The sequence below is a fragment of the Oncorhynchus tshawytscha genome, linkage group LG20 (genome assembly GCF_018296145.1).
Source record: "Oncorhynchus tshawytscha isolate Ot180627B linkage group LG20, Otsh_v2.0, whole genome shotgun sequence".
NCBI classification, from domain to species: Eukaryota; Metazoa; Chordata; class Actinopteri; order Salmoniformes; family Salmonidae; genus Oncorhynchus; species Oncorhynchus tshawytscha.
This window is the reverse complement of record NC_056448.1, coordinates 15,048,701-15,072,702: the sequence shown is the minus strand read 5'-3', so window position 1 is coordinate 15,072,702 and position 24,002 is coordinate 15,048,701. Positions and strand designations below refer to the sequence as shown.

Below are 24,002 nucleotides of genomic sequence, written 5' to 3'. Positions count from 1 at the left end.
CTATCTAGGGAGATACTAGGGATACGCCTACTTTCCTCCTATTCTTGCCAGCTATCCGTCATTTTTGAACCACGTACTGTATTGGGAGAGAATTTTTTTTTCGCCTGGAACAATAACCAGTTTTCCCCTGGACAAATGAGGCTCAGAGGCTGGCATGCAGGCAGACAACTAGGAGGATCGGCAGACAGATGAATAAACGTATTATAAATTATAGACAGATTGACAAACTAACCTTACTCATTGACTACTGTGTGAGTTTACCAGTGAAAGTGGCCATGCAGTAGACATGCATTGCATCAGCCAATGATGTCACTTCACCAAGACCTTTAGAACAGCTATTGAAAGACTCCTATGGCTGTGGGGAGAAAATAAAGTTCGAAATAAAAGATCCCATTTAATCTGATTGCAAAAAATCTATGCAACAGACCTTTCCCAGACACGCCCAACAGCCCTGTGAAAAACCTTTACGCTTTTAATTAGCAACATAACTCGTTTTTAACTGGCATAAATAACTCCATCTGTATCATAGGAGACACCCTGGAAGTATAATTGTCTTAATTGGCATCATTCACACAAACATTTGTTTTTATTGTATCATGTTTAAATGGCAATGCCATTTTTAATAACACATGCCCTACAGCACAAAAGCTGATGCATCCTTGTCTGAACCTGAATGCAGGGTTTGATTTCACTTTGACAATGAATTCCTAATGACAATGTGCCCGGTTCAATAATATTGTGGTTTTGTTTCTATGCCTATCTTATAATCCTGTGTTGTGTAAGACAGTTCAGCCTGGGTCATTTCTGTGGGGCTTACCCTTGTAGACAACCCTATAACCAGAGCCATGCAGTCACATGACCCAGACTGATCTCCTGGTAGACTGGGTCAATAGATGGGTCTGTCCCTCTACCTCTGTCTTGAGGATATGCTTGCAAGTGGCAACATGGGTGTGGGCAACAGTAAAAATGTAGTAGTTTGTAAACAAACACACTGTAAACATTACTATGGCTGATTCAATTGAATTTCAGCCATTCCAAGTGAGAGGATTAGACTAATCCTTTGTATTTATGTGTACGCTGTGTACAGGATTACTTTATAATGTATCTGTAATGCCCAGTGGACACTCTGCGGTCCAACTCATCCCATACCAACTCAAATGGGTTGAGGTCGGGTGATTGTGGAGGCCAGGTCATCTTATGCAGCACCCCATCACTCTCCTTCTTGGTCAAATAGCCCTTAGACAGCTTGGAGGTGTGTTGGGTCATAGTCCCACTAAGCGCAAACCAGATGGGATGGCGTATCACTGCAGAATGCTGTGGTAGCCATGTTGGTTAAGTGTACCTTGATCTCTAAATAAATCACAGGCAGTGTCACCAGCAAAGCACCCCCACCCCATCACACCTCCTCCTCCATGCTTCACGGTGGGAACCACACATGGGGAGATCATCCGTTCAACTACTCTACGTCTCACAAAGACACAGCGGTTTTAACCAAAATCTCAAATTTGGACTCATCAGACCAACGGACAGAATGTCAACCGAATGTCAATTGCTCGTGTTTCTTGACCCATGCAAGTCTCTTCTTATTATTGGTGTCCTTTAGTAGTGGTTTCTTTGCAGAAATTGGACCATGAAGTCCTGATTCACGCAGTCTCCTCTGAACAGTTGATGTTGATATGTTTCTGTTACTTGAACTCTGTGAAGCATTTATTTGGGCTGCAATTTCTGAGGCTGGTAATTCTAATGAACTTCTCCTATGCAGTAGAGGTAACTCTGGGTCTTCCTTTCCTGTGGCAGTCATCATGAGAGCCAGTTTCATCATAGCGCTTCATGGTTTTTGCGACTGCACTTGAAGAAACTTTAAAAGTTCTTGAAATGTTCTGCATTGACTGACCTTCAGGTTTTAAAGTAAGGATGGACTGTCGTTTCTCTTTGGTTATTTTAGCTGTTCTTGCCATAATATGGACTTGGTCATTTACCAAATAGGGCTATCTTCTGTATACCACCCGTACCTTGTCACAACACAACCGATTGACTCAAACGCATTAGAAGGAAAGAAATTCCACAAACTAACTTTTAACAAGGCACACCTGTTAATTGAAATGCATTCCAGGTGACTACCTCATGAATCTGGTTGAGAGAATGCCAAGAGTGTGCAAAGCTGTCATAAAGGCAAAGGGTGGCTACTTTGAAGAATCTCAAATGAAACATATGTTTTGATTTAACACTTTTTTGGTTCCATATGTGATTCCATATGTGTTATTTCATAGTTTTGATGTCTTCACTATTATTCTACAATATAGAAAATAGTAAAAATAAAGAGAAATCCTTGAATGAGTAGGTGTGTCCCAACTTTTGACTGGTACATTATGTCTGACTTTAAGCACTGCAGTCCGTTTCACGGGCGTAGGCGGGAACAAAGTGATTCATGGCTACATCAAGATTAGGGAATGCAGTTTTTGCTGGCTAGACAACATAAATCTCATTTGTGTCTATAGCACTTCCAATTGTTTTTATAGAAACAAAGAAGGTGTGTTTATAATGTCTTCCCTCATGCTGCTTTTTAAAAATATGTTTTAAATTGGCTCACAACAGAGGGTGTGCGGTAATAGTATTGATTAATGACATGAAATGTCACACCTAGCTGCTCTGATTGGCCAGGGTGGAGACTGGAAACATTTGATTGGTTAAATGCGACACGGATCACATGAAGAATCAAAAGCTAGTGGTACGAGTAGCGTCTCATTAAAATAGCACTTAAATGTCTTGTGAGAGAAATCATTCACATTGAGCGTCGAAAGGTGTGATCGGTACCGTAACAATATTTCGAATGGAAAGAACTGGGAGGTGATTTTCACATGCAGACACACACTCATGACTCACACATGCACACGAAGACACACACACACACAGACATTTACACTCTGTTGGTAATTTAGTCCAATCTAGTACAGGCTTAACAGAATGGACAGCAGAGACAGAATACAATATGACATTTTATTAAATAGTTTAGGCAATGGCCTCATCTCCGAGGGAAGATCCTCGGAGCCAGATGATATGATGGCAGGTAGCCCTATGCGGGGCTGCTGGCATCGACACCCTGCTGGGAGAAAGGAGTTCCAATGACAGGCCTTATGAGGTTATTATAGCTGGTGGTGGTAGGGAGGTGGAGGGTTGTATAGGCTCTCAGAAATCAATAATTTTCAAGTGTAAAACTGCCTTGTAATCAATTGCATTTGCCGGTTAAAGTGAATCAATGGGGATTACTTGACCAAATGTGGAACATCGATTTGGCTCAAGAGACACAGTCCATTCTGTTATCTGAGAATTCTAATTTACTGAAAGAACCATGTGGGCTCATCAGGGCAAATGTCACATTCCCTTTATTCAGGTCCTCCCAAGTTCTCTATTGACCTACCTGGACTCCCATTATGATCATGAGTCATATTCACTGTTCTGTGGTTAATATTGGTACGTTTTCTTTTTTCACTTCTCTTTAATAACAAACCCAGGGTGTTTTATTGCTGGGGTGTTTAGAAGCACCCCCCTAACAATGTAATCAATCACAATAGCAAACAGGGGCGCTGGAAAACGTGTGGCGAGGCAACATTTGCCACAGCCCTTTTCAATCAGGCGTCACACCACTTTGATTTAGTTTAATCAAATATATAGATGCAATGCGTTAAAAAGAAGGGCAGAGTAATGTTTTTTATTGTACCAATTTTGTCATGATTTGTCTAATTGCACACAATTTCTCTGTCCTTCACATCGGAGTGCTGCTGCAGGTTCTTTGCTTTCTTAACCAATGATTTATATATGCGATAGATGACTTACAGGGGGCTCTGTTTTGAAGCCACCATGCTTCCATCTTGGCACTCCTCCACCATTGTAAAACATATTTTGGAAGCTGTAGAAATGCATTTATTAAAGTATACATTTGTTTTTGCCACGTTTATTCTATTACAGACTCCTTAATGCATACTTTGAAGTGATATTGTGTGAGCTAAACATAAAAATAGAACATTTAAAAAATGTATTTTGGAAGTTCTAATGTTACTGTCCCCACTACAACAACAAAAACAATTAAATTAATGTAATTTTATCCTTATAACATTTATTTGAAATACTGTAGAATTCCATTCATTCCTATGAAACACGGTTTCCGTGTGAAACTCGGTCTAGGGGGCCCCCCCTGGGTGCACGTTTTGGTTGTTGCTCTAGCACTACACAGCTGATTCTTATAATCAAATCTTGACGATGAGTTGGTTATTTGAATTAGCTGTGTAGTGCTAGGGCAAAAACCAAAATGTGCACCCAGGTGGGGCCCCAGGACCAAGTTTGGGAAACTCTGCCATGGAGGATTGTTTCTTCTGGGGCCTGCCAACATGGCCAACCAGTAGCTTTAAAGCATTTCACTGGCCAATACACAGCATCATCAATCCAGGGTTTATATACATCATTGGTCTTGACCAATATGATTCACTGAAATAGCAGGTCACGCGGGCCTGCACAAATCTCAAGGTGCACTTTACACTTCCCCTCTGTATTTATTTAGCAAACATGATAGCACATTACTCCTGACAGACACAAGCAAAAACTATTACAGAAATTTAGCAGCCCTTACACCTAAACATTAGCGATCTGACATGCTGTATTGGTTTCTAAGCTGACATATGGAATTGTTTTAAAATGGTCAGATCATGGATCATTAGGCTATTGGATTTAGAATTTTAGGACCCATTTAGCACCCCACACACCATCACACCTCCTCCTCCATGCTTCACGGTGGGAACCACACATGCAGAGATCATCCATTCACCTACTCTGCGTCTCAAAGACACAGCGGTTTGAACCAAAAGTCTAAAATTTGGACTCATCAGACCAAAGGACAGATTTCCACCGGTCTAATGTCCATTGCTGGTGTTTCTTGACCCTCTGTTGCAGAGGTAACTCTGGGTCTTCCCTTCCTGTGGCGGTCCCCATGAGAGCCAGTTTCATCATAGTGCTTAATGGTTTTTGTGACTGCACTTCATGAAACTTTCAAAGTTCTTGACATTTTCCACATTGACTGACCTCCATGTCTTAAAGTAATGATGGACTGTCGTTTCTCTGATTGTTTGAGCTGTTCTTGCCATAATATGGACATGGTCTCTTACCAAATAGGGCTTTCTTCTGTACATCACCCCTACTTTGTCACTACACAACTGATTGGCTCAAACACATTAGAATGAAAGAAATTCCACAAACTAACTTTTAACAAGGCACACCTGTTAATTTAAATGCATTCCAGGTGACTACCTCATGAAGCTGGTTGAATGCCAAGAGTGTGCAAAGCTGTCATCAAGGCAAAGGGTGGCTACTTTGAAGAATCTAAAACATATTTAGATTTGTTTAACACTTTTCTGGTTACTACATGATTCCATATGTGTCTTCACTATTATTCTACAATATAGAAAATAGTAAAAATAAAGAGAAATCTTTGAATGAGTAGGTGTGTCCCAACTTTTGACTGGTACATTGTCTAACTTTTAGCACTGCAACCCGTTTCACGGGCGTAGGCGGGAACAAAGTGATTCATGGCTACATCAAGATTAGGGAATGCAGTTTTTGCTGGCTAGACAACATAAATCTCATTTGTGTCTATAGCACTTCCAATTATTTTTATAGAAACAAAGAAGGTGTGTTTATAATGTCTTCCCTCATGCTGCTTTTTAAAAAGTATTTGTTTATTTGGCCCTGGAATGAGTAGGTGTGTCCAAACTTTTGACTGGTAGTGTCAATTTTTAATACATATTTAACCGTTTTGGGGCAGGCACAAAACTACCTCCATACTTCCATTCATTTTTTCAAACGGTACCAGTTACCTTCAGACGAGTCACGTGACACTTCTGGGGGTTGTAGAGCAAAATGGATAACACTACTGTGCCCAAGATTATCTCCCCTTTCACCTCTGGTATCACCTGCCACTCTCCATCTTGATGCACTATTCCACTTCTCTATTGAAGGTTGAGATATCAGAGAGCAGATACTCCATCAGCCTTTAGTGAGATTATTTATGTCCCCAGTTTAATTTTGGATAGCTTGTTTGGTGCAGGTTGAAGGTGAACGGTTCAGCTGTCTCCTCTAATGTCTGTGTCTATTAACTATAATAACCCAGCAATGCTTTGTTCTGGGAAGAGTCTCTTGGATCACAGTGCAATTTACAGTTAATTTATACATGTAAAAAAACAAACAATCAATGACCAGTTCTGATATTCAGACATGGAGTAATCTATCTAGGGATATACGTGGGATAAGACTACTTTTCTCCTATTCTTCCCAGCTGTTCGTCATCATTGAAACATACTGTATTGGGAGAGAAAATAATTGTTTTAGCCGAGAACAAGAACCAATTTTTCCCAGGGCATATTAGGCTCAGAGGCTGGCACATAGGCAGACAGGTAGGAAGATCAGTAGACAGATGGATAAACATAAATAATATAGACAGATTGACAGACTAACCTTATTCATAGACTAGGTGTGAGCTCACCAGTGAAAGTGTCCATGCAGTAGACATGCATGCATCAGCCAGTCACTCCGTCGAGACCTTCGGTGCAGCTGTGCTTCTATGTCTGGGGGAGAGAGGTCAGCTGAGGTAAGGTTGAAATAAAAGGTCCAGTTTAATCTGAATGCAACCAATCAACTCCCCCAAAGATCTTGCCCAGACACACCCAAAAGCCCTGTTAGAAACGTTAAGCTCTTAATAAGCATCAGGTTTTACATGACTAGTTTAACTGTCATAAATAACTACATATCTATCCTAGAAGTCACCCTGGATGAACAGTGCCTTCGGAAAGTATTCAGACCCATTCACCTTTTCCACATTTTGTTACATTACAGCCTTATTCTAAAATTGATTTTTTTCCTTTAATTAAAAAATCCTCAGCAATCTACACACAATAATCCATAATGATGAAGGGAAAGGGTTTTTAGAAATGTTTGCCAATGTATTACTATAAAAAACAGAAATACTCTATACGTATTGAGATTCTTTGCTATGAGACTTGAAATTAAGTTCAGGTGCATCCTGTTTCCATTTATCATCCTTGAGATGTTTCTACAACTTGATTGAAGTCCACCTGTGGTAAATTCAAATGATTGGACATGATTTGGAAAGGCACACACCTGTCTATATAAGGTTTCACAGCTGACAGTGCATGTCAAAGTAAAAACCAAGCCATGAGGTCAAAGGAATTGTCCATAGAGCTCAAAGACAGGATAGTGTCGAGGCACAGATCTGGAGAAGGGTACCAAAAAATGCCTGCAGCATTGAAGGTCCCCAAGGACACTATGGCCTCAATCATTCTTAAACAGAAGAAGTTAGGAACTACCAATACTTCCTAGAGATGGCCGCCCGGCCAAACTGAGCAATTGGGGGAGAAGGGCCTTGGGAGAAGGGAGGTGACCAAGAAGCTCTGGAGTTCTTCTGTAGAGATGGGAGAACCTTTCAGAAGGACAACCATCTCTGCAGCACTCCACCAATCAGGCCTTTATGGTAGAGGGGCCAGACGGAAGTCACTCCTCAGTAAAAGGCACATGACAGCCTATTTGGAGATTGCCAAAAGGCACCGAAAGACTCTCAGACAACGAGAAACAAGATTCTCTGGTCTGATAAAACCAAGATTCAACTCTTTGGCCTGAATGCCAAGTGTCACATCTGGAGGAAACCTGGCACCATCCCTTTGGTGAAGCACGGTGGTGGCAGCATCATGTTGTGGGCATGTTTTTCAGTGGAAGTGACTGAGAGACTAGTCAGGATCGAGGGAAAGATGAACAGAGCAAAGTACAGAGAGATCTGATGAAAATCTGCTCAGAACCTCTGGGGAGACTGGGGAGAAGGTTCACCTTCCAACAGGACAACGATCCTAAGCACACAGCCAAGACAATACAGGGGTGGCTTCTGGACAAGTCTTTGAATGTTCTTGAGTGGCCCAGCCAGAGCCCAGACTTGAACCTGATCGAACATCTCTGGAGAGACCTGAAAATAGCTTTGCATCAACGCTCTCCATCCAACCTGCCAGTAGCTAGTAGTGTCATACCCAAGAAGACTCAAGGCTGTAATCGCTGCCAAAGGTGCTTCAAAAAAGTATTGAGTAAATGGTCTGAATACGTATGTAAATGTGATATTTGTTCTTATTTTTAATAATTAGCAAACATTTCTATAAACCTGTTTTTGTATTGTCATGATGGGGTATTGTGTGTAGATTGATGATGGGTGGAAAAAAACATTTAAATCCATTTTAAAATTGGCTGTAACTAGGGCTGCCAGGAACATGTGATACAGCGAAGCAAGTGCAACTGCTGCCCATTGGGAAGCAATAGTGGAAAGCACCTTGATACAACACCGTTGCACTGGTCATTCACGCATGTTAGCTACAGTAATTGGAATTTCAATCAAATGTATTTATAAAGCCCTTTTTACGTTACCATTTTACATCAACCAATGTCACAAGTGCTGTACAGAAACATCTCAATCTAAAATCATGTGATTAATATGGAGTTGGAACATTGCTGAGGGCACGTTCTTCCATTCAGCTACAAGAGCATTGGTGAAGTTGGGCTCTGATGTTGGGTGATTAGATATTGCTAGCTGTTGTAGAGTATATTATGGTGTTTTATATCATCTATTTTACAAGTGTACTGAGAAGTAACTGATTCCAGCTGCATCAGAAACCAGTAAAGTGTTGACTTCAACTTCTGGATCAATTCATTGTGATATTCATGAAATGTATTTGGATAAACTAGCTTCAATCTTACTTCTAAAACAAGTCATGCAGGGAGCTGGTGTATCATTTAAACTTTAATTTGTTGGCACATAAACATACTTTCATAAAACAGATTAGTCTGTCAATATAGCAAATAAGTAGATATGCCTTGTATTCAAGACGGTTTATTTGCTCCGGAAACCGAGGCGAGTTTACACAGCAGTATGAAGGAACAGTAATGTATGACATATATACAGTAGAAGAAAAATATACTACTAACGTTTATAATATATGATTAAAAAAATATTAGCTATAGTGGAATAGTTATGTCTGAAAAACACTCTCATCAATCAGAATTATGTAGGGAGATAGGAAAAACGCCCCAAATAATGTCTAGCGGTGAAGTATCCCTTTAATTAACCAGAGCCATGCTGCCGTTGTTGCCAGCTAGCCAGCATAAACTAGCTAGCTAGGAAGAGCATGGCTTATCAGGACAACTGACTGAACCGAATCCATTCATCTCCACTCGAGTCTCAGTTGCGCAACATACGTCATCAATTTGGGAATCAGGCGTGTCCATATAGCTGCTCCCATGTTCCCTGAAAACTGGAACATCTGGTTGTTGGGTGTGTGGAACATACTAGACAAAGATGGATATACAGACAAGACACACTACATGACCAAATGTATGTGGACACCTGCTCATCGAACATCAATCAAATATCAATCAAATTGATTTGTAAATCCCTTTTTACATCACCCTTTTTACATCAGCCAATGTCACAAAGTGCTGTACAGAAACATCTCTTTCCAAAATCATGGGCATTAATATGGAGTTGGTCCCCCCCGTTGCTGCTATAACAGCCTCCACTCTTCTGGGACGGCTTTCCACTAGATGTTGGAACATTGCTGGGGGCACTTTCTTCCATTCAGCTACAAGAGCATTGGTGAAGTTGGGCTCTGATGTTGGGTGATTAGATATTGCTAGCTGTTGTACATATGTATATTATGGTGTTTTATATCATCTATTTTACAAGTGTACTGAGAAGTGACTGATTCCAGCTGCATCAGAAACCAGTAAAGTGTTGACTTCAACTTCTGGATCATGTCATTGTGATATTCATTAAATGTATTTGGATAAACTAGCTTCAATCTTACTTCTAAAACAAATCATGCAGGGTGTCACGATCGTCGTATTGAGGAGACCAAAGCGCAGCGTGGTGTGAATGCATGATTTAATGAAAAGACAGCACAACTAACTACTATAGAAACTGAGTGCTAACATGCAACATCACATAGACAATAACCCACAAACCACAATACAAAACAGGCTACCTAAATATGGTTCCAATCAGAGACAACAACAAACACCTGCCACTGATTGAGAACCATATCAGGCCAAAACACATAGAAATAGACAAACTAGACATACAACATAGAATGCCCACTCATATCACACCCTGACCAAACAGAACATAGAAACAAACAATGCAAATCATGGTCAGAGTGTGACACAGGGAGCTGGTGTATCATTTAAACTTTAATTTGTTGGCAAATAAACATGCTTTCATAAAACAGATTAGTCTGTCAATATAGCAAATAAGTAGATATGCCTTGTATTCAAGACGGTTTATTTGCTCCGGAAACCGAGGCGAGTTTACACAGCAGTATGAAGGAACAGTAATGTATGACATATATACAGTAGAAGAAAAATATACTACTAACGTTTATGATATATGATAAAAAATATTAGCTATAGTGGAATAGTTATGTCTGAAACACACTCTCATCAATCAGAATTATGTAGGGAGATAGGAAAAACACCCCAAATAGTGCACTTTTTTCCAATCAGCTACAAGAGCATTAGTGAAGTCGGGCACTGATGTTGGGCAATTAGGCCTGGCTTGCTGTCGCGTTCCAATTCATTCCAAAGGTGTTCGATGGGGTTGAGGTCAGGGTGCTGTGCAGACCAGTAATGTTCTTCCACCCCGATCTCGACAAACCATTTTTGTCTGGACATTGCTTTGTGCACGGGGCATTGTCATGCTGAAGCAGGGAAGGGCCACGAGGTTGGAAGCACAAAATCATCTGGAATGTCATTGTATGCTGTAGAGTTAAGATTTCTCTTCACTGGAACTAAGAGGCCTAGTCCGAACCATGAAAAACAGCCCCAGACCATGGTTCCTCCCCCACCAAATTTTACAGTTGGCACTATGTTTTCGGGCAGGTAGCGTTCTTCTGGCATCTGGTGAAGCGTTATTCATCACTCCAGAGAACACATTTCCACTGCTCCAGAGTTCAATGGCAGCGAGCTTTACACCACTCCAGCAGAAGATTGGCATTGCGCATGATAATCCTAGGCTGCTCGGCCATGGAAAACCCTTTCATGAAGTTCCCGAACAAACAGTTATTGTGCTGATGTTGCTTCCAGAAGCAGTTTGGAACTCAATAGTGAGTGTTGCAACCAAGGACAAGAGATTTTACACGCTATGCACTTCAGCACTCGGCAGTCCCGTTCTAGGAGCTTGTGTGGCCTACCACTTTGCGGCTGAGCCATTGTTGCTGCTAGATGTTTCCACTTCACAAAAACAGCACTTACAGTTCACCGGGACAGTTCTAGCAAGGCAGACATTTGACTAACTTACTTGTTGGAAAAGAGGCATCCTATGATGGTGCCACATTGAAGTGAGGCCTCCAGTGAGGCCATTCTACTGCCAATGTTTGTCAATGGAGATTGCATGGCTTTGTGCTCGATTTTATACACCTGTCAGCAATGGGTGTGGCTGAAATAGCAGAATCCACTCATTTGAGGCGTTTCCATATACTTTTGTATATATAGTGTACATGTCTCTATGCCCTAACAATGGGAGCCATTGTTCACAAAGCAGCACGGCAGGCTCTCTAGCTCCCGACTATCCTTTATTTGGATTGGTGGATACATCTAATCATTGTAATCCTTTTTTGAATATTCAATGAGGATTGTTGACATCAACCGCCTGTATTAAATGGAGAAAGATGCTATGCTACTAGCCTCATGCCATGAATATACTTAGCCTTCTCGAGACAAAAGTGTTTTTTCTCAAAGTTGCCGAGGATATCACGTGTCCTACTTTTATCAGTGCACACATAACAATTTAAGCATTATGAAACGTCTAATAGATCAAGTAAACCTCACATAGCAAATAAGCCATTCATTTTTTTGCTTGGAAGTGTCCAGTGTAAGAGAGGCAGGTTGAGGTGGCCAGAGTCAGAGTAGTGCAGAAGGTGTAGTATGCTGAGGCAGGGATGAAAGTTGAGGAGGATGGGTCAAGGGTGAGGGATCCAGAGAGGATCCCTGTGACTAGCAGATCTGTGCCAGCACAGAGGGCTAGGCCAACGAGTGATATATGCTTCAGTAAGGTTGGCTTCTTAGCGTTCATAGCAATGGTTATCAACTGTGCCGCAGAAATGGAACTTAATCATAGAAAATAGATGTAGGCAGCTGCAGAGAAGTATTTGGGAATACGAGATTTGACTTCAGAAGAGTTACAGGGTGTGTTGAGTGTTGGTGTCCGGTCCTCTCAAGCCGTTGGCATGGTGCAGGAGCAGATTGACAGTAAAGTGCAGCTGACTTCATCGACCTGGCCAAGGCTTTCGACTCTGTCAACCACCATATTCTTATCGGCAGACTCAGTAGCCTCGGTTTTTCTAATGACTGCCTTGCCTGGTTCACCAACTACTTTGCAGTCAAAGTTCAGTGTGTCAAATCGGAGGGCAGGTTGTCCGGTCCTCTGGCAGGCTCTATGGGGGTACCACAGGGTTCAATTCTCGGGCCGACTCTTTTCTCTGTATATATCAATGATGTTGCTCTTGCTGCTGGCGATTCCCTGATTCACCTCTACGCAGACTTCACCATTCTGTATACTTCTGGCCCTTCCTTGGACACTGTGCTATCTAACCTCCAAACAAGCTTCAATGCCCTACAACACTCCTTCTGTGGCCTCCAACTGCTCTTAAATGCTAGTAAAACCAAATGCATGTTTTTCAACCGTTCGCTGCCTGCACCCGCACGCCCGACTAGCATCACCACCCTGGATGGTTCCGACCTAGAATATGTAGACATCTATAAGTACCTAGGTGTCTGGATAGACTGTAAACTCTCCTTCCAGACTCATATCAAACATCTCCAAAATCAAATCTAGAGTCGGCTTTCTATTTCGCAACAAAGCCTCCTTCACTCACGCCGCCAAACTTACCCTAGTAAAACTGACTATCCTACCGATCCTCGACTTCGGCGATGTCATCTACAAAATAGCTTCCAATACTCTACTCAGCAAACTAGATGCAGTTTATCACAGTGCCATCCGTTTTGTTACTAAAGCACCTTATACCACCCACCACTGCGACCTGTATGCTCTAGTCGGCTGGCCCTCGCTACATATTCGTCAACAGACCCACTTGCTCCAGGTCATCTACAAGTCCATGCTAGGTAAAGCTCCGCCTTATCTCAGTTCACTGGTCACGATGGCAACACCCACCCGTAGCACGCGCTCCAGCAGGTGTATCTCACTGATCATCCCTAAAGCCAACACCTCATTTGGCCGCCTTTCCTTCCAGTTCTCTGCTGCCTGTGACTGGAACGAATTGCAAAAATCGCTGAAGTTGGAGACTTTTATCTCCCTCACCAACTTTAAACATCTGCTATCTGAGCAGCTAACTGATCGCTGCAACTGTGCATAGTCCATCTGTAAATAGCCCACCCAATTTACCTACCTCATCCCCATACTGTTTTTATTTATTTACTTTTCTGCTCTTTTGCACACCAGTATCTCTACTTGCACATGTTCATCTGATAATTTAACACTCCAGTGTTAATCTGCTAAATTGTAATTATTCACCTACCTCCTCATGCCTTTTGCACACAATGGATATAGACTCTTTTTTTTCTACTGTGTTATTGACTTGTTTATTGTTTACTCCATGTGTAACTCTGAGTTGTTGCCTGTTCACACTGCTATGCTTTATCTTGGCCAAGTCACAGTTGTAAATGAGAACTTGTTCTCAACTAGCCTACCTGGTTAAATAAAGGTGGGAAGATAAAAAAATTATATATATATATATATATATATATATATAGGTTAAAAGTAGTGGAATGGGGTAGTGGATTTTTCATGAGTGTAGGGTTAGTTGGAACTGTATTTTTTTATTTGTATTATTTTTAAAAAAAAGTTTTATTGTGTGTGACTTTTTTCCGTTTTGTATGTCAAAGTTGGGGGTGGTAATGCAACATGTTGGATGACAACTGCCGTTAAACCCCAAAGAAGAAGAATGCCCTGGTATGTAGGGGATCTTGTTTCTGACATTTATTTTTGCCTGCTAGCTGCAACCTGGACTCATGGATAGACATAACATAGTAAATGTAAATATGTATGTTGTCCAATTGGTATGTATATGTTTGTTGATGTTCATCATCCATTTCATATAATATGTTACAAATTACAATTTGTTGTGACTAACGTTAACTAGGTGTCTAACGTTAGGGTTAATGTTAGAGTTAGGGGAAGGGTTAGCTAACACACTAAGTAAGTAGTGAAAAGTAGTAAGTAGTTGCAACATGTCTAAATAGCTCAAATGCTGCAGTTGTCCTTCATTAGATTCAATATGCGTGTTACACGTAATGTACGTTACGTAACCATACCAAACATAACATATTTAATTTGATTGTCTCGGATTTACATTTAGCCTATTATGTTACGTGTAGTCTATTAGACCAGTCTGCTACATTAGATTAATTTGATCATGCCACACTTCATTCATACAGGAAGCTCAGTTTGACGAAGGTGGAGACAGGAGACATTTGATTGGTTAAACCACACGGTTCACGTGAAGACTCAACTGCTGGGGGCGCGACTCACGAGTAGTATCTCATTAAATAGCCCTTGGATGTCTTGAGAGAACATTCACATGAGCCGTCGAAAGGGTTGATACTGTGACAACGTTTAGAATGGAAACAACTGGGAGGTGATATTCCGAAGGTATTCAGTGTGTTTATTCTCTGTTCTTCAAGCCAATTACAGATGGACTTTATTAGAGTGATTTTGGAGTGAATATTCTGTAAGTAACCTACGCTTATTCTTGTTTTTTACGTTTTTTTTTTTTTTTTCACAAATTAGGGCTACTTCGAATGAAATGTGTTTGTCCATGTGTTTAGTTTTTATAGCTCGTTAACTGGGTCGTTCTACGAAAACAGTGGCTTTCCTGTCCCACAAGTGTTTGACTGACAATGTTTTTTTGTTTAAATTGAAGTGTTTTAAGTTAAATTACAAACAATTTTATTTATGTTGTAGAACAGGATCAGTCGCATTAAATTGGCTAATCTCTGGGGTCATGAGTTGAGGTCTAGAGACATGCTTTGTGTTTAAAAAAAAAAGTTTCTCTTTAAATGTCATAATACAGAAGTAATTAGCTTTATTTAGTTGACTACTTAACTATTACTCATGTAAAATAATTTCAGGGAATAGCTGCCTCAATTCCATATCACTGATGTTAGCACACCCTTTTTTAATAAATAAATAAAATAGAATCAACATCCCTTACAACTTTTTCCTGGGTCAAATGTTCATTGGAGGCAGGGCCATTATTATTTTTTAAGCACATCGTAGGTGTGCGTTCTAGAAATTTGGTCATTTCGTGCAAGGCCTTAAGATGTGTCAGTGGTTTTATAGTCAGGGGAAAGGACATTTTAATTGATCAAATCATATGATTAAGTGATTTTATTTACATTTTAAGAATTGTGGTTCAAGCTACTATGGGTGCCATTTTAGCTATGCATCTTGTCTGCAGATTTGTCAGAGTCACTGGTGTTTATAGTGTTACCTTCACTGGTGTTACACTAACTTTACACATGCCTATTTTTAAAGTAAGTTATTACTAATCAAAACGGCTTCTTAAAATGTATGCTACATCCTAAACTTCCATAGTGTAGTTTGGGTTTTAATCATCTCAGAAACTCAAAAAAATGTAATCTTGTATAAGTGTCAGATGCTCATTCCGGTTATTTCTGTCTGTCCATGACATGAGGGTTTTAACAGTATCATTATAGATTGAGTATTACATTTGGTGTTTTTCTTGTTCACAGATATCATTCTGGTCTTTGCTAGAACAACTTTTAGCTCTGCTCCATACAACGTCCAGTCTGAGAATGAACTGTACACAGTAAGTGTTCACTAATCCATTGGATCTCACCAACACATTTGTAGATGTTATATATATATATATTTTTTTTTGGGGGGGGTGCATCCCCATTTCTCAACATAATTTTCTCCTTCCATCTTCAGAGTGCTTCATGCGTTTGTCGGCCACTCCATACCTCAGCAGTCTGCCATGCCAGTGGACCTCGCCATGCGACTGTGCCTGAGCCAGAGCCTGCCCCTCTGTCGTCTACAGGGTGTGTCCCCTCTGAAGGTCGTGAGACCTCACCTTCACACCAGAGACTACCGGTCCCCCAGAGCCAGCCTTCACACTACTGCGCCGCACTCCTCATCTTCATCCTCCTCCTCCCCAGAGCGGTCTGAGACCAAGAGCTGTGTGCGCAGGAGCAGTGCCAGCCCTAAGAAGAAGCGTGTAGTGTTTGCTGATACTAAGGGGCTGTCTCTCACTGCAGTGCGACTATATATCCCAGACAACTCCTTTTCCACGACCCAGAGGGCGGACTCTTCTTCCCCCTCTACCTCCTCCCCTCCTATCAGACCGCAGGGCCTGTGGCCCGGTCCTGCCGGTGGGAAGCAGCAGCTCTTGAGATTAAGTCTGGCCTTCCCCCAACCCATGGCAGACTTCAAGACCTTCCAAGCCCGCCTGCAGGAGGTCCTGGTGCAGCTGGAGAGCTGCAGTGTGACTGAGCGATCACTGAGTGGCACCGTGCGTGTCTGCAATGTCAGCTTTGAGAAGACTGTGTACGTGCGAGTAACCTTTGACTCGTGGCGAAGCCACCAGGACATCCCCTGTTCCTACCTGCAGCAGCGCTACGGGGCCACTGAGACTGACGTGTTTGCCTTTGATGTCCCCCTCCCACAAAACCTGGATCCCAGCGAGCGTCTGGAGTTCTGTGTGTTGTTCCGGCCAGGCAGCGGGGCCGCGCTGCGTTGGGACAACAATGGGGGACAGAACTACTGTGTGTGTGTAGAGCCTGAGGGGGCTGGGTATAGTAAAGCCCCGGTACAGCGCCGCATCACCACTCCCCGCTCCCTCCAACGTCCCCCCTCATGGCCAAGGAGTGGGGGAACCAGCCTGAAGAGCCCCCTTTACCCTGAACTCTCCCACCCCTCAGAAGCCTTCATCAGCCAGAGTTCAGGGTGACTGGATAACTGTCACTTTCTGGTAGAGTGAACTCTCCCTAGTTTGGTCAGGAAGCGAGCCAGCCTTGCCATTTCTGATTCAGGTGTGGATCTAAGTAGCTGTCTCAACTGCCAGCTGGGCAATCTGTGGCTTAGAAAATGTGCAATGTTAAACCTGATTTTAATCTTGATCGAGGAAGTGACTCATTGAATTGACTGTTAAAATGGAATGACCCCATCTGATGGTAGAGGTTAGGAGGACTACAATGTGTTCCTTTGTAGTGGCCCTAAACGTCCACGGCTCATCTGGGCCCCAACTAATGTGAAATTGATTTGCACCATTGTATTTCTCACAGAATATAGTCCTGTGTTACTTTATTTTTTTTACCCATTTCAGTGGGTGAGTTTCCCAGCACCAAGATCATAATAAGTTATTATTTTAGTATATCTAGGCTTCTGGGAAACGTCCAGAGGTTTTTGTTTCTAGGTGTATATGATGGACTAATTGTACAAACTCAATGCCCTCCCACTGAGGCTGGATGTTCTTTATAACTGCCATGCAGACTCCAACTTCAGCCACCCTGACTGGCCTTTGAACAAATGTAATATGTTTATTAAACATTTGAAAATAATAAATGTAATATTTTTATTAAACATTTGAAAATAATATCAAGTTCTCATTCTAGTACTTGCACATATCACTTGTCAACTGCTGAATTGTAATTACTTTGCCACTACGGCTGATTTTTATTGCCTCCCTCCTTACTTCATTTGCACACACTGTACACAGATTTTCTAGTGTTATTGACTGTGCGTTTGTTTGTAATTGTTTGTGTCGCTCTGCTTCTTCTTGGTCAGGTCGCAGTTGTAAATGAGAACTTGTTCTCAACTGGCCTGCCTGGTTAAATAAAGGTGAAGTAAATCAATTCTGACTTTATGGATAGCTAAACAGACAACATACCACCCTCCAGTTTCCTATACTAGTTATCAGAAGACCTCTAAGCTAACCCCTACTATAAGCACGTATACCAAAATGAGCAACTCAAATGAGCCTACTTTGACAAATGTGGATGGAATCTTGAGCGTTCTTTCTGTTGTCACATGAATGGAACGCAGTAGGAGCAGGATTTTGTCCAAAGCCGATGAACAGCAGCGTTTTAAAACTAATCAAGCTTTTTAAATTTAGAAAAAAGGGGGTAGCATTGAAGTATTAGAACATGAAGGACAAACAATACGGCATCAATACATGTTTGATAGTGTATCAGTCTTTCTGCAACAGAGCCATCCCTGTGAGGGTGTGTGTGCATGATGGTGATAATGTCCGTTTCCTTTTTCATGATCACAATCTTGTGAAATCCAAACCCTCCAAGATGTTCCCCAATAGCTGCCCCTCAATCATTCCAGAACCCCCCCAACCCCCAGAAGAAAAAGACAAATAATTCCATTCCCCACCCCCAAGAACCCCGAACTAAAAAGGAAACTACAACGTAAAACAAAATACATGTAAAACAAAGGACATCAAGGACAACAAATCATAACAGCAATGCCAACTGTATATGTTTGTGTGCATGTCTGGCACTATTACATGTGTGTTCTTGTATGTGTTTATTTGAATGAGAGTGTGTGTATATGCATGTGTACAAACACCTGCATGGTATCAGCCTCAGGCAAACCGACATTAGTTGTAAAAACACTGCCACTTAGAGTCATTAAAATGTACTTATGTTTTATTTTGACTTTTTTTCCCCTTGATCTTTTGACCATTATGCTCTCTCTCACACAGCAACTCCACTCCCACTTGTCTCCAATTCCACATACCAACCCTCAGCTTCCCTCAGCCCATCCCATCTATCTCTGCTGGGACACCCACTTTGTGTTTCTACGCAACACATATCTTTCAACTATGCTATGATTAACGTACAATTTAAATCTATCTAATCGAATAGAATCTACAGATTGCGTGTTGAAGATAAATACTTTTAGGAAGAGTATTAGTATATTAGTAATTGACTGACCGGTCTCTCAAAATCTCCGAACAGTACTATTTCTAGGATCAATTTTAGATCAATGATATGCATTTTCAGCCATTCCTGAACCAGAAACAGGCTACCTGAGGGCAATACCAAAATAAATGGTCTATTGATTCTGTATCCTCAACAAAATCTGCAGAGCTTCGATGATTTTATGCCCCAAATATTCAACATTTTGTTGGTGGCAAGAATTCTATATAATAATTTTAGCTGAAAATCACGAAGTCTTGAATCTTGTGTTGTTTAATATATCAACTCATACACCCTGTATCATGGAATTGGTACATCAAAAATCTCTTGCAATCTTTTGCAATCTGTATGGCACAGTTGTCAACATCCTAACTAATCACGCTTTTGAGTTGTGTCCACATTAGTATATAAGTCAGGTGTGCAGTTTGCTCATGCTTCCACTACCGAACACTATCTAAAGGCTTGTTATTGTGCTCTACATCAACAAGGCTCAGATTTCCCTGGGTGTCTTCCTATCTGCCACATCATGCATTCCAAACAACCTATGTCAATGGATGTTCTGGGTGTAGGAGGGATACAATGGCATGCCTCCACATGAGCCACCTTGACTGACACGCCCAACTATCTGCAGTACTGTTGGGTAATGCTGTAGAGCCTCCGGCAACGTGAACATCAGCTCACTTGGGCGGTAGAAACACAGCAAGTGGTTTGTTACCATGGCAGCATTGGAGCCTGTGTTTGTTTACATGCTAGGGTGGAGGCACCATGTGTTTGGAATAGAGAGTGATGTGAGTCTGCTTTCATTTGTCCTCTCTTACCCCCCTCCCCAGGACTATAATGTCCTAGGACATAAGATGTTGTGAATTGTTCCAGGTAGATAGGTCAGCCTGAAACTAGTGTGTGGATCTCACATTGTGTGGTCATCATGAAAGGTGATATCATGTGTCATGACCCCTCCCCACAAAACATAAACATCATAGTTCTCTATTTCCAAATACAACTCAAAAGGCAGCATGTGTCCACTATTGTATGTTCTGACCAGCATGGACTTGGAGCATTTCATATTATTCTGTATGTATATCCGAGACACTCCATTTAGTATGATATATGTTTCGTATTGTATGTATTCATTTGTGGATATCCATCAGCCATTTCGTATGATATGTTGCAAATTTGCAAAACGTACAATATGTTATGACTTGGCGAAACCTACTATATGTTATGAATTTGCAAAATGTATGATATGTTACAAATTCTAGCTAGCTGGCAAATGTTAGCTTGGCTAGGGGTTAAGTTTAGGAGTTAGGTTAAATGGTTAGGGGAAGAGTTAGCTAAATGCAAAGTAACTAAAAGTAGTAAGTAGTTGAAAAGTTGCTAAAATGGTAAAGTTGTCTGTGGGCCTCACGAGTAACACAGCGGTCTAAGGCACTGCATCGCAGTGGCATCACTACAGACCCGGGTTTGATCCCGGGTTGTGTCGGAGAGAACCATGAGGGGGTACACAATTAGCGCAGTTGTCCGTGATGAGATTCGAACTTGTGTTGTATTTTCCCACCCATCCACCTCGACCAATCACCCCACTAGATTTTGCCTTAAGGTAACCATCTCTTATGTAACCAAACATAACATACAGGTATCATACTAATTTGAGAGTCCTGGATTTACATTTACTGTGTTATGTCTGACGTCTGAGACCAGGCTGTTCTGGCAGGCTGGTACAGGTAGGCCTACATGTTGTGGAATGTTCCAAGTTCCAACCTCACAATGAAACGGCACATGCTGTTCCATATAACAGAAACACTACATATTACCCAATAAGTATGCCAAGTTAAAATGTCTGGACATGTGTAAAGCTCTCCCAATGAAATGTCGGTCTGTGTTTTTTTTCTAAAATGCAGGCCAGTAATTTGCCCACCAACCAGTCTGCTTCACAGTGCCATTCTGAAAGCTCCCCTGTTGAGTCTAGTGGTGTCCCACCTGAATGCTTCTAACATTTATGAACCACTCGCTAAACAGAGGGTTTATGTTGCTGTGTGAAGTGTTTTTGTCGCTTATTGCTGCCGCTCTTCACCATGACAAGAGGAAGAGGGGGAACGCTCTTTTGTCTGTGAGCTCTTTTGTCAGCAACACACCTGAGATGGGCCTGAGCAGACAAACAGAGAAGTGGTAACATTGCGTTCCACAGTTTGTCAGGTGTTCAAATATGTTGTGCATGTTCCTCTCAAAGTGCAGGACTTGTCACTAGGACATATGAAAACATTGGTTCCCTCTACTGGGGGTTTGAATGTTGGCCTGCATAGTACAATATTTGGGCCCTGTTTGAATTATAATCTCTTTGGCTCCCTCTTTCTTTACTTCCATAGTGGACAGTTATCCAAATAGAGAGACAGTGACACTAGTGCGAGTTTCTCAATCTTTATTAAGTTTCATCTGTTACTTAGTTTATCATCCAGACAATCTCAAATATAAATAAATCCAAGAGTACAGTAGAACGAAGTGTGTTACTGGCTGGTAGGTTGCGAGTTACTGGCTGGTAGGAGCGAGTTTCTGGCTGGTTAGTCACAACCAGATATAGTACACAACAGGTAACATCAAAAGCTGACAAGCAAATAGATTCAACTCAAAAGTAATGACTTGAAAAGATAAGGTGGTTTTAGTGGGGGAAAGCAATTGAACAAGGAGCTACCTGGAGCACTGAAGGAGCAGTAGTGGAAAAAGCACTAAATTGTCATACTTGAGGAAAAGTAAAGATACCAGAAAATGACTCTAGTGAAAGTCACCAAGTAAAATACTACTTGAGTAAAAGTCTAAAAGTATTTGGTTTTAAATATACTTAAGTATCGAAAGTAAATGGAATTGCTAAAATGTACTTACTGTAGGTATCAAAAGTAAAAGTATAAACCATTTCAAATTCCTTATATTAAGCAAACCTGTATATATATATTTTTTTTTTACAGATAGCCAGGGGCACCCTCCAACACTCAGACATAATTTAAAAATCAAGCATTTGTGTTTAGTGAGTCCACCAGATCAGAGGCGGTAGGGATGACCAGGGATGTTCTCTTGATAAGTGTCTGAATTGGACCATTTTCCTGTCAATATGTAACAAGCACTTTTGGGTGTCAGGGAAAATGTATGGAGTAAAAAGTACATCTTTTTTATTTAGGAATGTAGTGAAGTAAAAGTTGGCAAAAATATAAATAGTAAAGTATAGATACCTGAAAAAAACTTATTTAGTGTTACTTTAAAGTATTTTCATTTTAGTGATTTACCACACTGTGAAGGAGCTATCTGAACTATGTTGTGTGATATCCAGCAGGAGCAGGGTCCTCTGTAGGCCTTATTTCCTGTCACACTCGCAGATGAACCTCTCACAACCGTCATCGTTGCCTGAGGATGTGAGAGAAAGAACAATAAGGAGGGTAGAGAAAGAGTGTGACATGGAAAGAGCAAGGTAAAGAGTGTGATGAATACCATGAGCAGTACTATAAATAATGCAGTACATCGCTAATCATTGTCGTGAATAAGGTGAGAAGGGGAGGGGACTCTTTGGAGCATCAAGTGACCTTTCTGAGGCTCTGGTCACAGTCATGGGCATAGGACTCGGTGTAAGTATTGTCAATGATGGCCCATCATTCATTGTGCTGCATGGCATCATTGTGCTGTAGCACTTGCCATGGACCTCACAGCACCCGTTGGATGATACCATAGGACACACTAACTCTGAGACAATATCAGAATAACACACACTGGCAACAATTTGGTCAGTACTTTGGTGGCAGCAATAAGTAACAAAGAAACAACGCTTTAAAGCAAAACCTTCATTGATGTCAAGTCAACACAGATTCATTAGTGGTTGGGATAGAATGTGTGTGGACTGGAATGGTTTTAACCCTATCTTAATTTCACAGAACAAGAATAGACGGATGAGTTTCAGAAGAAAGTTCTTTGTTTCTGGCCATTTTGAGCCTTTAATCGAACCCACAAATGATGATGCTCCAGATACACCACTAGTCTAAAGAATGACTCCAACCTCTGACTTCAACTGTATATATATATATATATATTACACACACTCTGGACTCCGACATTGATCATCCTAATATTTCTTAATTCCATTATTTTACTTTTTAGATTTCTGTGAATTGTTAGATTTTTCTACGCTGCTGGAGCTAGGAACACAAGTATTTCGCTACACCTGCAATAACATCTGCTAAATATGTGTATGCGACCAATCAAATTTGATTTGATTGATATACATTTATTCGAAAAGTAATGTACGAGATACAGTACAGTAGTTTTAGTGAATTTATAGTGTCCCAGACTCAGGCGGATGTGTTCCCAGAATAGCTTTGAGATAACATGGCATGACGCAATGAACAGACACACTACTAGATAAGAAGACAAGGTAACACTGTTGAATTTCCACCAATTGGGTGAGTGTTTGGAAACATATGACAACTTTCACTGCAATTGAGCTCAGGGCAAACCAAAAAGAGTCACATTACTAGTTGTCCAAATGCTGTTTTTTTTTAAGTTGATGCAACAATACATCAAAATCACACATTTATACTCATGTAGATTAAATATATGTTGTGGTTGTATGGGGAAAGACATGGTGAGAAATATGTGTCTGGAAATTAGGGCTGTGTGTACTCCTGCAATGACGCTCAAGGTCTCTATCCTTTTCACCCCAAAACATGTCCAGGAAAGAAATGTTCATATTGCATTGGGGAAGATCATTTTCTCCCGCTGACATATTGCCATCTTCACACTTTTAGAATGCCATCTGGCTCCTTCCCCTAGGATTAATAGGGCCATGCCTCAACTAAATGTTACCTATTACTTGAACATGAAAGAATACTAGTATAACACTTCAATAGATTCACAATATGTTGGTTCAACGAATCCTGTGGAAATCAGATCAAACAAAGGGGAGGAATACA

The 24,002-nt window shown here is 41.2% G+C and overlaps 1 protein-coding gene across 2 annotated transcripts; it reads left to right on the top strand.

The window, feature by feature from the left end:
- Positions 1–14,655: 14,655 nt before the first annotated feature.
- On the top strand, positions 14,656–17,723 carry si:dkey-242g16.2 (uncharacterized protein LOC336380 homolog). Of its 2 annotated transcripts, none has more exons than XM_024380569.2 (3): positions 14,656–14,837; positions 15,862–15,938; positions 16,061–17,723. In XM_024380569.2, exons 2-3 carry the CDS (start codon positions 15,925–15,927, stop codon positions 17,076–17,078), a joined length of 1,032 nt encoding a protein of 343 aa, XP_024236337.1. In that variant the 5' UTR covers positions 14,656–14,837; positions 15,862–15,924; the 3' UTR covers positions 17,079–17,723. The 2 variants fall into 2 exon arrangements, with proteins under 2 accessions (XP_024236337.1, XP_024236338.1); XM_024380570.2 differs by having other exon boundaries at positions 14,665–14,758.
- The last annotated feature ends 6,279 nt before the right edge of the window (positions 17,724–24,002 follow it).